We start from the raw sequence: 17,957 nt of genomic DNA on the forward strand, positions 1-17,957 counted from the left end.
GTCTGGTAATATTTTTCGGACATGAAATGACGTCAAATGAACCACGTGGGAAAACTTTATCCAATCAGCTTACACGAAAAATCAAAATTTTGCACAATCATGAGGAGAAAACATCAACAGCAACATTATGTGGGTAAAATATTCTGAGAAGAGAGAATGGCGGCTGTGGACGAACGGAAAAGTGGGAAAAGTGTAAAAAGCGAGCCGAAATGGATACCTGAAAGCGAGAAAGCAGAGAGCTCTGCAGAAAAACTACTGAGAAAAAGCAAAAAGGAACCTTTTGTACCAATTGGTAAGTAGAGCACCATCGTTTTGGTTGTGAACCTTTTTATCGCAAGACGGTTCGAAAGTCAGACAGTTGCATAATTACAGGACCCTCATCGTATTTATAATTGTATTTGTATTTGTTGCTACCTAGCATCTTAAGGTAGTTTTTAGGATACTGAGAAGCTATGCTTATCGAGCAGTGTCCTGGTCCTTCCTCTCGATGTGACGACACCTCGTGATTCCTACCCATACTGGAAAGTATGAAGTGAATCTGGTACGCCACATATGTATGCCATAGATAATCCATCATGCGCCAAGTAGCGCCGGTACTCTACTCCATCCACTCCGCCAATTGTTAACTTTACGCAAACAGGTCCACACTGACATTTTAGGGCCTCGAGCCCAGGTATTTACGAAGCATAAGCTTTGCCACTTGAAAATTAATCAATGAGGCGAACAAATACATTTTTACTGTGTCTTTGAAAAATTAGAATTTATTTGCTTGACATTTTATGCTTAATAAATATGCGTCCTTTATCATAAAAATTGTCTCGATATTCCTACTACCCGAGGCGTCATCATGGTTGCCGCAGAAGGGTAAGAAAATTTTTCGAATATGAGTGGTCCCAGTTCACTGGAAAATGCACTCTTGCTCTACTACCATACACTGTCTATTTTATTAAATGGTACCTGATAGTTCTGTCAGTAGTGTGGTTAATGTTTAAACAAGGACCTTTCAAATATCATTTTTATATGGATTCAATGTTAAAGCCTTAGTGTGCATGATGTAGCCATTTGCTTATCGCTACAAGTCTCATTTACACAATGCAATTTTGGCTCATGAGTTTTAAGAGATTAAACTTTAATGATTTTTGCCAGTGGAAATATTACTTCCAAATAGATTGTATAAATGCTATAGCACAAATTAGTCAGATAAAGATAGATGAATACATTTTTTGATAAAGGTTTTTCCTTTGTTTTGCAGGATTTGCAGGTCTTCTTGCAGCTGTTGGTTATGGCATCTATGGTTATAAAAACAGAGGACCAATGAGCACAAGTAGATACTTGATGAGACTGAGGGTAATTGCCCAAAGTTGTGTTGTAGGCTCAATTTTAGTTGGTGTGACTTATGCAGCGTTCAATGACAGCAGTGACAAGAAGGACAAAAAGTGAAGGCTAGAGCAATGTTAGATTTTCAGCTATAGGGCCATGACTGTTACCTTATGGAATGAAATATTTGGTGGACATTTATCTGGAGCTGGTCTCTTTGTACTCTGAACAAGTATCAGCATTAAAAAGAAAGATTACATCAGAGAAAGCTAAATGGCTCAAATATGAATATTTTTTGTTAATGAGGAGAATTTCCTAATGAGGCATCATGCTGTGAACAATTGTGAAAAGTCTTTTCAGATATCACACACTTATAAATTAGATTTGCAGTCATGTGCCATAAATTTTAATAGAAAATTGTGTATGTCAAACATTATTTATATATAGAATATTCAAATATAGCAAAGAGGAGAACCTATTCATTCATTTATCAGTTTTAACCTAAAAAGTACAGAAGATTGTTGGTCATTTACTTCACTGAATCTTCTATTTGAAACCTGATGCTCGAGTTGTTCTTCTTGCTTCACAGAAGTTGCAAATATTAACTTGAAGCAATGAGGGCCCATCTACAACTATTAATTTAATCCAGTTTGATGAAAATTTTTCCATTTGTACTATTGTTCCTCTTATTTGGGGTCAATGTCATAAAAACGACAAAACATTAATAGTCTTAATTGCCCTTGATCCCTATAACAACGTAGTCAATGTAAAATATTTTCTATTGACTATGGTAACAACCAAGATCATAGGCCAGAGAAACGACTTTTTCTTTAAAACTAAGTCTGAACAACATTAAAAATGTGTGTATTTATTTACAACAAAATATGTCACAGGGTAACAATAAAACAAAAACAACTATAAACACTATTTAATTTGTATGTGAAAGTACACATAAAATTAAGTAACATTATAACAGAAGATTTGACTCAGCATACAAAATAAAAAGAAACCACAAATCATTACAATACACACAAGAAATACCATCTGAAATAGCAAGAGGAGGCATGTGGTCCCAATACTTTAAAAAAATGTTGAACAACCTTCCATTTTATCGGATCTAGCAACTTTATAGTGTCCAAATTTGTCATAGGACTTTGTATTGATTAATACTAATTTGAATATAATAATTCAATCTTTAATTTGACATTTGATAACCTTAGGCTGAATTCACACTAGCAGCCACATGTCATAAAGCATTTTTTTCAAGAATTGAATTCAACTGTTCACATCAACTGTGTCATGGTGTTTTGTTTTAAAAAAACACACAATCGCAGTAAGATTGAGTTGATTTTGGGTTAGGTCGCGCAAATTTGAAAAATGCAAACTAAAGAATTAAAGGCTCCTTGAAGCTGAAACTTGGATATGCTCTTTGTATTTCAACTAAATATGTATGTCTTTATCTACGTTTGACGTTTTTTGGTTTATGGCAGGCTTATCAAAACTGGGGGGCTGGAGCCCCCCAATAATTGTCAAATTGTAGTATGTTTCCTTCATAATAGTGTACTGAATGAGAAAGAAAACAATGGGCAGTCTGCCCCCCCCCCCCCCCCCCCACCAATATGAATTTCGTTCTGATGGTACTGTATAGGGTCAACATAATTCTGATTTAAGGGGCTTTGAGGGAAGAATTCTTTGTTAATTTTCCTCACTTAAAGAATAGTTGTATGAAATAGCATTTTCTTTACTGATATAGGCTCAGCAGCAGTTCAATGGAACACCATTTGAATGTTTTCAATAGACTGGTCATGCTTCCAACTTCTCTGTGATTTTAAAAGCAAACAAAACTTGGTAAATACAATTTTCCCACATTATGACACATTGTCCTAAAACACACTTTATGCACAATTTGTCAAGATGAGAACCTTATTTCGACAGCTCAAGAAACATGCATGTCTAGTGTGAATTCAGCTTCGGGAATCATAAAAAAGTTCCATATTGGTAAAAACTATATTTGATAAGGCTATAACTAGAATTCACTATTCACCACCATTGTTCATAATGAATGTCAGTAGAGTTAACTCCATTCTCCTTTAAGATTTGAATCATATTTTGAATCATTGGAGGAGGCCCACAAAGAAAGCATTGTACACCTTGTTTGCCAGTAGACAGTGTCTTCAAAGCATTTGAAACATCCACTGCATTTATTCTTTTGCCTAAAAAATAGTTTCAACTCTTAATCAAATACCAGAATTTCAAACATTTGCTGGTGTGGTGCTTATAACTTGAATTTTGATGATAATTCCTGTGTAGTTTACTGGGCTTTAAGTAATGTGATACCACACCATTGCAATTTAAAGTGAATCTAAATTTACATAGAAACTTAAGACTTCTACAGGTCATGTTTCGATATTTTTCCAAACTGCTAAGCCAAAAATATAATCCAACAGTTACAAATTCTAATTTTTTTGCTGTAATGCATAAGAACTACACAAGGAAGGATCCTGCAAGATCATGAATACAAGGATAATTAAACCATTTGATCCTTAATTAAGTTTGATCCAAAGCTGAATAATTTGTTTATGATTAGATTAATTCTACAAAATGATAATAAGATGATTAAAAACATCTGCTTGCAAAGCAAACACAAAATGAGCATTACCATTAGCTTCCTTTGTAGTGGAAAAATGGCATGATATTGTTGGTGATTTATCACTTAGCAAGTCAAGCTCTTTCTGTGAAAAAAACGAAAATCAATTTTTCTTGCAAAATTGCATATAATATACATGATATTATAATATGTTAAATTAAAAATGGTACTGCAATGAAATGTAAACTTTTGAGGAATTGATTCTCCAATTTTCATTTGTCAAATGTTTTTGCATTATGATAGAAATAGATATGACTCAGCAAAATGCATTTTTATGATTTGTTTAATGTTCTGGATTTAGAAGTCATTTTCATCTCAACTATCTAGAGGAACAACTTTAAAATACCTTCAAAAAGAAAAAATGATATTACATGAGTTTTACATGAGCATGTCTGTTATTAAAATTTTTCCTCTGCGGCTAAGATGGCTCCATACATAAATATTTTACTGTTTACAATTCACTGTTGCAAATATAACCAAATCTGAAACTAACCTTGAAAATCAATTCATCTGTTGTACTGGAAGAGTACAGTAGCACAGATTTGCCTACATCATGACCATTCTCATTAAAAGAAGACTTTGAATCTTCTATATGTTGCAAGATTGAAAAAATTGGATTTATGCCAATGCCACCAGCTATAAGTAAGGTATTTTTCCTACTTCCAGGGCTTCTGGGATCCCAAACACATTCCCCGCCAACTTTCAATGACACAATGTCACCAACTTTGCACTGTCAACAAAAATACCTGTTACAGTTATTATTTTAAAATTTCCTAATCTCAAGAAAGGCAACAAGAACTAAAACTACTTAATGGGATGCTAAACTAAAAAAGGCTGAAAATTTTACTCTTTGATATGCAGTTGAAATGAATTGGTATGAAATAAGGAACAGTGTCAAAGAAAAATATCTTCACTTGCTTCCAAACCTTTTTATGAATCCAGTGAGCAGGAGGATGGGTGCTATACTTGACAGCAAGACCTAAGACCTTTGATTTTTCAAGCATTCTTGGACTTGTATACATTGAAAATCCACCAACTACATCCAAATTGGGAATCAAAAAGTCGACCCTAAAAATGATAAAACTTTGCATTTGGGAATATGTTTTCTTGTTTTTCACGAAGCTACATTGTTGACATTACAACCAGAGGGCTGGAGTGTTTGCAGGTTTTTTATCACTATAAGGGTGTATGACCATGAAATAATGCTTTTTACACTGTCCATCCCCAAGCAGTGCAAATAGCTCATAAAGACTGCATCCCTCGCAAAGCCTATAGGAAAGCTTGAGCAGCCATTCTTATTATACTCATTCAAGAGACAATACCATTAAGATATATTGGAATCAAAAATTTTTTGCATCTATATTGCCAGCAAACATCTTTTGTTAAAATTGAAAGAAAACAACTTTTCCTGACGTGAAAATGTAATTCATCTACTCACCTTTATTCCAATAATTCATTCCCATTTATAGACAATGGTCATTTATTCTAAAGTATGGAAAGATCCCTCTTATGCCACTACTCCTAATGTGATTTGTTTCAGGGGTATTTAGTTTCATAATGATTTGAAAACAGCAAAAAAGGGAGTTTTATATTCATTACCATTGCCCTGCCATAAAAGAAAAATTTTCATTCTTTACTTGGAGCTTCAAAGCCTTCACTGTAGGCGAAATATCTTGGATCTGTATGACAGAGGCATCAGATGTTACCTAGAGAAAAAAAATCTGTCCTTTATAAAATTTGTAATTCATAGAGACTGTTTAATGATCAAAAGTTTCAATGAAGTCTTAACCAAATGTAAAGTAACATTCAAAGTTGCATTTGTTTTAAAAATTCATAAAAAAGTTTGAAAGAGTAATTAAACATTGTTGCAACCTCTGCCCTCCTGACATATGCTGTTCTTTCTAGATGATTAGACATATTTCTTGACATTCTAAAATTAAGATATGGTATATCATTAACAATTTAGCTTTAAATAAAACGTAACATCATGGATGGTTTTTTATAGAAAATTCTTACAAATAACCTAATAAAAAATTTATTATTGTTTAATCTTTCATATTAAGTTATTGAAAACAAGCTAGGAACTTGAAAAAAGATCTGTATTTACGCAGCTCCATATCATTGTCAATTTCCTTATAGAAGTCAAAGTGGAAGAAAAAAGTAAAAGGTTGGGAGTAAGGGAAAATCTTAAATGACAATGTTAACTTGTTTTATACAGTGACTGGCAACACACTTATAGCATGACTTTTTTCTAAGAACTAGCTTTTTTAACCTGTTTAGCATTTTTTAAAACCTCAGATCAAGAGCTTTCCCTAACCAAATGTTGGTATCTTCAAGTTATAAAATCTTAAAAATATACCTGCATGAGCACAATACCTCACTGAAATGCTTCCATGTCTGCCTGAAAGGAATTGTTGTGTTTGACAGGCGAAAGTCTGAAGTACAGTTAAAACCAAAATTGCTGTATCTACTCATTTTAACTCGGATTCACGTGATTTGTTATATAACATAACACAACACGGAATTAAGTTGTATGCTTCAAAATCAATATGGGGTTAAAATGAATAAAATCAATGCTATTTATTGCAATGGTATAGAATAAGCAATCACTGATGATACTTCATAGGCTTACATGCGCATAGCTATCTTTCCGCAAATGGATATATTTCCGTCTTCTTTATTGAATCTTGAACAGCTGATATGGCTGCCATGATACGGCCTCTCTCCGGATTCGCGCCAATAATTGGCAAGCAACAACAACACTTGTTTGAGTTTGTTGATCTCGCTGGGTAAGTCACTGGGCGGAGAGGTTTGGCAAGCATTTGCGAGGTAAATATTAAGAAAAATACATTTCCAGCGGCTTTTAGCTCATTTCTAGCTTTACTGTTTATTTGCAAATTTTTGCTATTTCCCACGATAGTTTTGTTAGCATGTTTTCAATAAAATTTGAAACCTATCTTTGCTGGTGCAAAGGCTAATCTAATTCAAATATGCTCCTAACCTCTTATACAATATTAAAGTAAAGATTTGAATGGTTTGCAAATTGTTACTACTAATGGCTGCTAATAATATCTGCTATTCTTTATTGCTCTTGAGACAGCCCTTTATCAACAAAGACTGACAAGGCAGTTGTCCGCTATGGGGCCAGACTGCAAAGTATGGCAAGTCTTCAGCCGAGATATTTTTTTTAAATGTTCCTGCACACCTGTGTGGCATTTGGTGATTAGGGCGTGACAAGGGTGTGGTATTTGGTGATTAGGGCGTGACATGGGTGTGATGAAAAATCAAGCCAGGGTGCATTTCATGTTAACTATACACTGAAGGTCCACTGGAGAATTTTTTTAGGTATGCTGCCAGACAGCTTTTTCTCACAGAACCTTATGTCAGGAAAGCCAAAATAAAGCGGTAAAAGCGGTATATGCCTAGGGATGGATATACCGAGGGGTGTAGGGGGTGCAATACCCCCCAATATTTCTTTGTTGTTCAGTAAATTTTGTTTCATTCAGTAAAAATCATTTGTTGGTAGTCAGTAGTAACAAAATAACCCCAAATTTTACTTTATTTATTTTCTTTTCATTGATTATCTTTTTATCAGTAACGTAGCAGGGGAAGGAGGAGGAATATTCTGAAAAGTATTTTTAAGCAAGTCTCACAGGTGTTGTCACAAACATTTTCTGCTCGTTTTGCTCACAGGAGACCCTTCTCTTTATCTCTACAGAATGTTCAACAATTTCCCCTCATTTTGGGGTTTGTATAAAAAAGTCATTCCTGTTCTTGAGACATTCCTTTCAAAATGGAAACTAAAATGCTAAAGCAATCCAATCCTTAGAAAAACTGGATTTTGAAATGCTTCTTGTGGATTTTGCTCCAAGGAGAATGGATTTGGTTTAAAACTTTTGAATTACTGTTTACTATTTTTGGATATTTCATTACAACTTTAGAAAATCACTTTTTACACAAAGTGCTCCCTCGCCTTACACAATTTAGGATATAAACGTTAGTGGATGTAAAGTTAGAAATGACGAAATTTACATCAAATAGATCAAAAGGATACATAAATTTGATTGTTGACCTCATGTAATAGTTTTCCTATGCGAATTCTCAAAAATCTTGAATCAAAAAATTTTGTCGTGACATTTTGTTTTGTTGAAGAAATTTTTGTCAAATTATTTGTCAGAAATTTTGTCCATGACAAAATTTTTGTAGTTAATGTAATAGAGAAAACTGTAGTGTATGAGTTTTAGTTATATATTTTTCATGTTAACTATCTTTACATGTCTTCCTGTTTTACATCACGTTCTACATGCGCCAACAATTTTTCACTGATTGGCATGCCAATCACCAACAAAAACCGCCAAAGATCTTCTGGCCTAAGTACTTGGACTGCACCCTGGGAATAAAATTTCCTCAAATCAACATAATATTGCAATGGTTTGATAACTAAATAACTATCAATCATGTACAGTTTCTTGTTTTCGTTCATTTTTCCTTCTTGATTGATTGATTTCCTTGAGCTCTGGCACAGTTTTGCACAGTTTTACCCACAAATGAAGTGCACACTTCTACCCAAGTGGACACTTGCACACTTGAAATTTTGCTTGTATCCCTGATATCTTTTGGGAAACTGCCATACCCTGTAGCCTGGGTATGGGGTTTTGCTTTACACACAGATTCTAGCCAAAAGCTTCCCAGAAAAAATTGTTAAATTGGCATATTTGATAGATGCTTTTTATTTTCCATTGGCAATTACCAGATACCCTTTTCCAGTGTAACAGAACAGTAAAATAGCTATAAAAATGAAAAAGATGCCATTAGCTAGGCCAATGATTTGCAAGTTTTTCAGATTAAGGATTTTCCAATCATTCATGTTACATTGTACTTGATAATTAATCCATTTCAATTATCACTCGATGCTCCATTCTGTTTTATTACAGGCAATGAATTTGCTTCGAGGAATCCTTTGTTTATTTGCAAGTTATATCCCATTAGCTCTTGGTTCATATGGAGACAGGCATTATAGCTTTCAGAGCTGCCTCAGCTCCAATAAACCCAGGTGCAACGAGCAAGGCTATCCAGCCATCCTTCCTTGGTACCTTAGAATTTTTGGCTGGCAGTGTCTAGATGAACTAAAATACCAGTGCATGCATAAAACAACAGAAATGATCTTGGAAAAAAATGGTCCTGTCTTTCAATATTATGGGAAGGTATTCATAATTTTCCTTTTCATTTCTCTTCTTTATATTTTTCAAAACAGTTTTTTCCCATCTGAATTTAGAGTCACATGGGAGAACAATTAAGGTCATGAGTTTATAGCAAATGTTTTATAGTACAAAAGCTATTTCAAAATCATAATAAGTTCTTTAATGTATTGCATAACTTTATTTCCTGCTAATATACTTAGAAAGATGGTCGTGCTTTCAAGCCATCACCCAAGGCCGAGTCATTTGCCTGCACTGCCCCTCTCTTTTACCGAATACACAGGGGAGCCATTGCAGCTCCACCACTGGATAGGGTTGAAGAGAAAGTGTAAAGACAACAAGATCTTAAAGACAACTAATAGATAAATGATTATTTATATAAAAATGATTATTTATCTACTTCAAAAGGTCAATTATATATTAACCCCTTTCCATGCTCTCAAACTGTTTTAGATGTTCAAAAATTTATTTAACACCCCTCTCTTGTTGCATTAAGTTTCAGGGCCTATCTTTGAGAAAATATCTGAGACAAATAAGATGAAACTTGTTTTGTCCATGTTTTGTGGGCTTGTTCAGAAAAATGTCTTTGAACACACCCTAGTGCTACTTTAATCTGCCAAAAGACAATAGAATTTCAACATTGTTCTAATCACAGTTTTTATACTGTTTGCTGAAATGCTGAAATTCCTCATAGCATATTAATTCAATTCATAGGACAAATATTTAAACAAACTCAAATGACAAAAACATTTCCTTGATCACTGTTTGATATTAACTGATGATTTTGTTTTCTATTTAGTGGCCTTTTGTCAGATTTCTTGGTATTCAGGAGCCAGCATCAACACTATTCTCAATAGGAAATCTTCTTGCTCATGTGCTTGGATGGGGAAAGTTTTCAAAATCTGTTGAGAAACACTATATTCTATATGAGTCTTCAAGTCTATATTTTGTAGTAAGAGATGTTTATTCTATTTCCATATTTCTTTACAGTTCTTCTTCATAATCAATAACAGACCAGGAAATTCATACATTTTCTTCCTTTACTCATTTTCAAACCATTTTGTATATGAGACAGCGTAATAGACTAATGTCTAAGCTCTACACCTCATTCATGCACAGATTATTTCTATACCAATGAATGAACCCCGGGGTGATTTACTTTAAAACATCAATCTGAAGGCACAAGACACAGGTCCACAAAACTCTTAGAACCCTAACCTGTGTCAACAAGTAGAGCTTGCTTGGTTAGGGCAACTCCTTGGGGTTTCCAAGTTTTAATGTCCCTGAAAGGGCCCTCAAGTCCTTGAATCCAGGAAAGCTCCACTGCACAACAGATATGAAATGTTATTTTTCATAATTCTAAGTGAAATGAGTATGAGTGGTCCTAAAATATAATATATTTTAGAAATAGCTGTTAACAACTGTGCTAACAACTTTTGCAATGTAGCCAATATCATTCTTAATTCAAAACACTTTATACAATATTTGCTTAGAGTTTAGCAAAGTCATAAACCCTTGTAGAGTTGTTTTCGTGCAAAATGTCAATTTATATTTCAGTTAAGCATAAATGCCTGGTTTTGGTCTTCAGTTTTCCACACAAGAGATACAAATTTCACAGAGGTAATTACAGAAATATTTGAAGCAAGTTTTGCTTCTTTGGTCAATTCTGCATTGTTGAAGTTCAGATTAATGAATAGGCTCCTCAAATTTAAAATAAAAATTAATTTAGAATGTTTTAAGCGTAAAGGGTCACTTATGTGAATATTCTCTTTTCTTCTTTAAATTATGTATTTGCAACTTCATAGCTTATGCATAGCCTATTTCTTCATCAATTGTATGCTATTATGCTTTCAGATGCCAAAAGGAGCCATTGGTTTCTTGTAATTTCATAAATTTATTCTTCACATTTCAGAAAATGGATTATTTTTGTGCAACTTTGGCTGTCATGAGCTCAATTTTATTTTGCTTTATAAGGTATAATATTTTATTATCAATTTTAGGAGAATTCTTTCCACTAATGTTATCGATATTTTTAACAAAGAAAACATACTTTTACTGATTAGTCAGATACTGCAAAGGCTTTGTTAATAAATTTTAGTTTGTTAATAAAGTTTCAAAGGCAAGAGATTTCAATGTTCAGGTTCAATAGGAACAAGAATATCTCATTATTCAAAATAACATATTTATCATTGTCATTCCCATCAATTTCTATTCTTTTTTCATCCTCCTTACAATATTGTCATTGTTGTCAGCTTTGTTTTGAGATATTCAGTGATGTCTATTTTAGCATTTTAGCATTAGCAACAGCATTATATTTTACAAGCATTGTTGTTTGCATTGGACAACTAAAAAAACATTTGATATATCTCCACCTGGTGTCATATCACTTATTTACCCTATCCCTAATCTTTCCCCTATTCATCACAACATCATTTATGAATGGTCCTTCCTTCATGAACTGAAACTTTTATTATACCTTCTAAGAACAATAAATACAGAGTGTGATCAGGGCGTGCTAGTAGAAATAGGTTTCATTTTATATGACCTTACTTGTAGCTAGCTATATGATTGCCATTTTTCTGTATTTTCTATAACAGCCCAATTACTATTTTATTGTTTTGTTTTTTAATATATTATAATAAATATTGTTGCTTGTTTTAATCCTTGTCAGTTCTAGATTTTATCATCTAAATTGATTTTGTTAGGTTTTTTGAATAAATGTAACCTTTTCAAAATTTCTTTTTAGAATAATAGGAAGACAGACAGACCAGAGGTGAGTTAGAAAATTAAAACTTGACTTTTCTAATCTGATCCATCGTCTCATTTTGTTGTTTATTTTTATGTAATGGAATAATGCTATCTCTCAGGCAGTCTCAAAAGACAGATCAACTTTCTAGCATGACTGACTTAATTTTGTCAACTTTGTAACCCAGTTTAGGTTTAAATCAACATGTTATTTTGCCTTTTGTCAACATTTACTAGAGAATTCTGTGAACACAAAAACAGATAGTGAGAATAATTTCAAAAGCCCTGAACAGCCAAGGTTGTCTTTTTAGTAAGGCACTTTGGAAGCCGTCTACATTTGAGTGTTATTGATTGTTCAAAAAAACAAATAATGATTAAGTTTCCCATTCTCCCTTCTGCATCACTTTAAGGTGCACCTGCATATAAATTTCCAGGGGTTTCCAAGGCTTATTGGGTATAATCTAATTTGAATTTAATATATTATATTGAAAAGAGATGAAAGAAAGGAATTCAAAATTATCAGAATGAAAATTCAAAAGCAGGTTTTTTCATCTTAAACACATATTGACAAGAAAATGTTTGCAAAACAAGAAAATGTTTGCTAGGTAGCAAAAACAAAAACCCAGAAGATAAAAATTTATAGATTATTCTTTTTTTGTTTTTTATCTAGTAAATATTTTTTTGTTGATGCACTTTTCACAACCAATAAAGCCAACAATCTTTTTCTGTTTCCAGCCATCCATTGAGTTCTACCAGCATATTTCTTAGAATAGGAAAATTTCATTTGAAGCCCGTTTTATCACCAAGTCTTCTTATTTTCAGATGCATCTTGTTTGCTTCAGGATTGGCTCTTCTTTATGCATATCACATATATACAATGGGATACATAAAATTTGATTATGGATATAACATGAAATTTAATGTTTTTATTGGTGGGTTCCATTTGCCAATTTATATTTGATAATGCACAAAACGTGATCAAAACAAAGAATCTTTAAAAAGGGTTGCTAGCTTTACAGCAACTACTATATAAAAAAAGCTAAAACATATTACGTATGATTAATTATATGAACATATTTTTCATTATGTTTCTGAAAAGACTGGGAATCAAATCAATAAATTATGTCTTATTTTTACCTTGACCCAGTTCATTTTTGTAGGATATAAAATATTCAATCTTTCAAATTATGATGATTCCCTCAAAAAATATCCTACTTGATGTCTTTCGAGAGAAGTTAAGTCTTATAATAAGTAAGTCCAAAAAGTAATTTTGGGATAAGGAATACTGCAGAGCAATCAAAACAATTATTGTAGTTCTTCAATTTTCTGTTCTCCAGGTGATCTTAATCATGAACACATACTTTTTCAGAAATATAAGTATTTGCACTTGAAGCAGCATAGAATCATAAAGTAAAAATTTGACAAAATCCCCTTATTTGTAACTTTATTTGTACTATCCAGTTACTTTTTCTGTTTTTAGTGTTTACTGTTATCAGTTTGCTGTTTATACTTAAACTAGCTTTACTATCCTTTAGAATCAGATGTTCATGAAAAGTAATCCATATCAAATATTCTCTATTTTCAATGTGTAAGATTCAGTGACACAAAATTTTTAATTTTTCTCACAGGAACAACTAATGCAATCATGTGGTTAATATGGTGCTTTGTGGTAAATATTGCTTTTAATTTTGTGTTTTTTACAACGAAATCAACATTATTTGATATTTAATTCATCCCTCAAACATTTGTTTTTATCTTAATTCTTTTATCAGCTGGTTTTGTGAAAAAAAACAACAGGCATATAGAAATGACAATTTGCAGAATACATGATAAATGTTTATGTAATTGAAAAAAACTGAAGTTCCCGAAACAGGGACAAAGAGGCATAATTTACATCCTGGCAAAAAAGACTTCCTGACAAACAGTGCAATCAATTATCTTTAGCAGGCACTTGGAAAAACTTGAGGGGCACTGTGGATATGACAGGGGAGGTGATAAGATACGTTTGTCATGTATTACTTGTCATTACTTACCTCATTGTGGACACAAAATGTGTGTAAGTTGAGGCTAACCCAGGACTTCATTGTTTCTGTTTCTGCCAAGCACCTAAAAGTTGTTTTTAGGACACTGAGAAGCTATGTCATAACCATAATGGTTATAAAGCTGTGTTTGATCCTTCCATTCAATGAAACTGCAGAGAGCTGGCAATCCCCCTCATCCTAAGTGAAAATTTGGTCATGTCTGGGACTCAAACCCTAGACCCTTGGTTCTGAATTCTATGGCCCCAGCCACTAAGCTATCCTTTTACTTGAAGTACTTTGTTTCTTAACCCAGTTTTTTAGTTGTATTTCAGATTTAGCTTTTGCACCTTGGTTCTATACATGAAAAGGGGTGGCCCAGGTTGGAATACCACCCCTTGAACACTTGATATTTTTTCGATGCACCACCCCAACAACTTGAGAAGATCCCATCATTTTTTTCTATCAACAAAAGCCAAGAAACAAGGATCTTATAGTAAAAATCATATGTCCTTGAAAATTTCTATTCCCTGGGAAAAAACGTCTAGCTTTAAAGATAGCTTACCACTTCACTTGCTATAAGATCTCCTCTAGATGTAGAACAAAGTATTTGTTTTCATTAAACTAATGAGTACTTTGTTGTCAGTTTTACATATCTCTTGAAGAACATGTAACTTTTTTATAACTCATACATGAAGTTTGATTCATTGAGTTTTTCATTGTATCTTCAACCATTCCTTGCACTTTCTGCACCAGAAACGTAAAGAGAGGCCCTATGTGTGGAGATGTGCTCTGGTAGTTTCATCTGTTTATCTTTGTGTAGGACTTGAGGTACATTTTTTATTGGATATCTCATTGTTTATTTTATTGTATGACATGCATTATTGGCCCTTGAATGAACTTTTAAATAGAATTTGAATAAGACTTGAAGAGGCCTTCCTGTACTGGAAGCTATTGTACAGCCATCCAATGTTCTCCTACTAGGGCCAGCAAGAAGGGTGTGACTTCTGATATGGAGGACAACAGGCAAAAGTTACCTTTCACATCATATTTTATGAGTTCCGTTGTAGAAAATAGAAGAGCAATCTGAAAAAATGGCCAAAGGATCTCGGGTTTGACCTCATTTTCACAACTAGAAAAATGAGACATGGATTGAATGTAATTTTAAATATTACTACTGGCAGAAAAATACACGAGCCTGTCGAAGTCTACTTGTGGCTGCCCTCACCCTAAAGCCAGTCCCTTCTCCTTGGTTGATATAACACCCCAGGTTCTCCAGCAAGAAACTTCCCAGTGATACAACATTACATTAATAATCATTTAATGTTTTAACCTTCACAAAACACCATATCTAGACATTACCTAAGGCTATCAAGTGACAAGTTCAATATCATTTGATCATTTGCTTTATGGATTTTGTCAAATAAGTGGTCAAACTTTACTCCAGCACCCACCTTACACATATTGCTAAACTTCAGCAGAAAGGATGAGCCTGAAATAAAATTTGCCACATTACAACATTTTTTGGTTTTATCTTAATTGCAGTTGTTTGATTTCCCCCCATTGTGGTGGACTTTTGATGCACATTCACTTTGGCACCTTGCAACAATACCCTTTTGCTACTTTTGGTACAGGTATGTTTTACTGTAACCTAATTTTATTTGTGATTAGATACTTTATTGAATTGTTCTTTATCTCTAGTGGAAACATTTTAAGCATTCAGCTATGAATATATTAGGGTATTTTAAAAAGCTAGGTTTATCCTTTTTCGAATATTTTTCAATAAGAAACGACAGCAACATTGCACTATAGATGAGTGGTGAATGTTTATGGCATCAGAAATAGATAAAAAAGGTAGATACGGGATGATGCAATGATGCATTATCAGAAGGTCCAAGTAGAGCTTGAATCACAAAACCTTAAATAACACAAAAAAGCTTTTTATGTGCAAAATCAGTTTTTATAAGTATCTAACTAGAATTTAGCTAAATATGGCTGTATTTAGACTTGTTGTTAGGCTATTTGGTCTTGCGAGCCAAAAGCCAAATTGAAGTTGTTCGATTTATGCAAAGCAATGTACTCTTGTGGCAATTTCTAACAGATAACCCAGCTTTAAACTCACTTTGCCTCTTTATTATGCCACAAAATTATCAAAAGTATAATCCATCTAAAATATCTTCCTTTTTCCACAGCTTCTTGATTGAAGATGGGAAATATGAAGCATCACTAGTGAAACGATTATAAAGTACTTGGTAGAGATTATTAGTAATTCACCTAAAACTTGTCGTGTCTGATTAATTATGATCATACCGACTCCTAGTAGGTTTTTACAAATTCTCAATTTTTGTCTGAGGACTTGTTTTTAAATGTACAAGAGACCAAGAGAGCTACAAATTAAAACAGTGCAGAATCTTGCATAAATACATTTACAAACAATTAGTAAAGCCCTATTTACTCTGCCGTGCTTTATTTACTTGCACCAACAAAGAATGTTTCAAATCGAACTGAATCAGTGCAAGAGGTGTTATTACAAAAACAATATAGCATACAAAGGCTTAGTATAAATTAACAAAAGTTGGTTTGGCAAATGTTGTATCCCACGCCAAATCAAAAGAATGGATTTTCATTGCCAATATACACTAAATTTAGGTACCTATAAATGTTAACTAATGACAGAAATTATGTGAGGGCTACCCCTTACCTTATTTGACATGACTATGAAAATTCACCAACAATGTTGGATCATTTTGCATAAGGAATCAAAGGGGATAGGCAACTCTAATATAAAGCTTAGAAAATTCACTGTGCTTGCCTTGTTGCTAGAAGAAATTCAACTTCCTTCAACCAAAGGAAACATTGATACATTGAAGATTTTCCCTTGATCCAAATTGTTAGTCTCATAATGCAAAGATACAAATTGTAATATAGTGATATGCAAATTGTTGTGTAATTATGTCTTTTAAGCTAAAGAAAACTATGATTTCAGTCATTTTGACAACTAATCTTTGTGCTTTGTACATTTTTCATTCAAAATAAAATGCAATTTCCACACTCATCCATTGAAAATTTCACTGTGTGTTTTACTTGCAAACCTCAGCATACCATATACGAGGAACATTTTTCAAAGTTGAACTGAAACAAGATATTTGTAAGATGCATATTCAAATATTTATGCTCTCTAGACACTGAAGTCAAATTATCAATGACTGTAGGTACAGGATTAGTGCTATGGAGATAAACAGTTACATTAATATCATTTTTTACCAACACCCATTTTTGTGAAGATAAACTTTAGGAGGTTTTGATTTAGTAATGTTTTACTATTTGAAATTTTGTTTGATCAACTGTCTTTCACCAAATGGTTTTTTGGTTTACATTATCTTCCCAATTTTTCTTTTCTTTACTGAATCTCAATTTTCTCTCCCAATTTTTACTCTGTATTGCCATAGGATGAGCATATTTATGGTGAGAAATTGGTGTTATTGAGTGATACCATATCATTTGGACCTCAAAATATTTGCTTGCACTCAGATCATAAAAAAAATTTAACACCCTATTCAACAAAGTCGTCTACAAAGCTGGTCTATATTCAAACACATTTTCATCCTCCTATCAATTAGAAGTTTATCTGAGCTAGAACAATAGATTTGGAGCATAATCATTTAGGAAAGAGTTTCTGCCACTCAAACAAAGATAGCCAAGCTTTTTTTAATAACATTTGAAAATCAGGTTTGCTTACTTTTCTGGTATGTTCACTTTTAGTTTAAAGTTTTGCCACTGACCATTCAGAATTGTGGTTCTGCAAATTTAAACCTTGACATGCTTAAATAAAAAATAAGAACTTGAAAACTTCATTTGATGATGCCATGTATCTTCATTTAATCCCTTGCTGTTTGTGAAGATACACAGCATCATCATTGCTTTTGGAACTTGGCCAGAAAATTTGTAAGAATCCATAATCAATCTTATATAGACGTGTGGGAATGATGCTGAAAAAAACATTCACTACCTGGTGTTCAAGGTACTATGTCT

The 17,957-nt window shown here is 33.2% G+C and overlaps 3 protein-coding genes across 8 annotated transcripts; 2 read left to right on the forward strand and 1 right to left on the reverse strand.

Annotated features, from left to right (window-relative positions):
• Positions 1–126: 126 nt before the first annotated feature.
• Positions 127–1,791, forward strand: LOC135682251 (HIG1 domain family member 1A, mitochondrial). Its single transcript, XM_065197056.2, has 2 exons — positions 127–292; positions 1,253–1,791. Exons 1-2 carry the CDS (start codon positions 157–159, stop codon positions 1,438–1,440), a joined length of 324 nt encoding a protein of 107 aa, XP_065053128.1. The 5' UTR covers positions 127–156; the 3' UTR covers positions 1,441–1,791.
• A 1,161-nt stretch (positions 1,792–2,952) lies between these two features.
• On the reverse strand, positions 2,953–6,808 carry LOC135682250 (oxidoreductase NAD-binding domain-containing protein 1). 4 transcript variants are annotated; one of them, XM_065197053.2, is made up of 8 exons: positions 6,597–6,808; positions 6,324–6,365; positions 5,837–5,894; positions 5,564–5,670; positions 4,891–5,032; positions 4,458–4,694; positions 3,977–4,049; positions 2,956–3,530 (listed from the first exon to the last, which is right to left on the reverse strand). In XM_065197053.2, exons 1-8 carry the CDS (start codon positions 6,602–6,604, stop codon positions 3,358–3,360), a joined length of 840 nt encoding a protein of 279 aa, XP_065053125.2. In that variant the 5' UTR covers positions 6,605–6,808; the 3' UTR covers positions 2,956–3,357. The 4 variants fall into 4 exon arrangements, with proteins under 4 accessions (XP_065053123.2, XP_065053126.2, XP_065053125.2 ...); XM_065197055.2 differs by having other exon boundaries at positions 2,957–3,530; positions 6,324–6,361; XM_065197051.2 differs by lacking the exon at positions 6,597–6,808 and having other exon boundaries at positions 2,953–3,530; positions 6,324–6,588.
• LOC135682249 (GPI-specific phospholipase A2-like PGAP3) lies at positions 6,718–16,980 on the forward strand. 3 transcript variants are annotated; one of them, XM_065197050.2, is made up of 11 exons: positions 6,718–6,793; positions 8,899–9,168; positions 9,962–10,114; positions 10,720–10,782; positions 11,075–11,136; positions 11,909–11,935; positions 12,730–12,839; positions 13,536–13,576; positions 14,682–14,756; positions 15,471–15,559; positions 16,118–16,980. In XM_065197050.2, exons 2-11 carry the CDS (start codon positions 8,902–8,904, stop codon positions 16,167–16,169), a joined length of 939 nt encoding a protein of 312 aa, XP_065053122.2. In that variant the 5' UTR covers positions 6,718–6,793; positions 8,899–8,901; the 3' UTR covers positions 16,170–16,980. The 3 variants fall into 3 exon arrangements, with proteins under 3 accessions (XP_065053122.2, XP_088969182.1, XP_088969181.1); XM_089113056.1 differs by having other exon boundaries at positions 6,723–6,793; positions 8,954–9,168; XM_089113055.1 differs by lacking the exon at positions 6,718–6,793 and having other exon boundaries at positions 7,882–9,168.
• Positions 16,981–17,957: the final 977 nt, after the last annotated feature.

This window comes from Rhopilema esculentum, chromosome 16 (assembly GCF_057945365.1).
Source record: "Rhopilema esculentum isolate cy_ngs chromosome 16, ASM5794536v1, whole genome shotgun sequence".
Taxonomy (NCBI): domain Eukaryota; kingdom Metazoa; phylum Cnidaria; class Scyphozoa; order Rhizostomeae; family Rhizostomatidae; genus Rhopilema; species Rhopilema esculentum.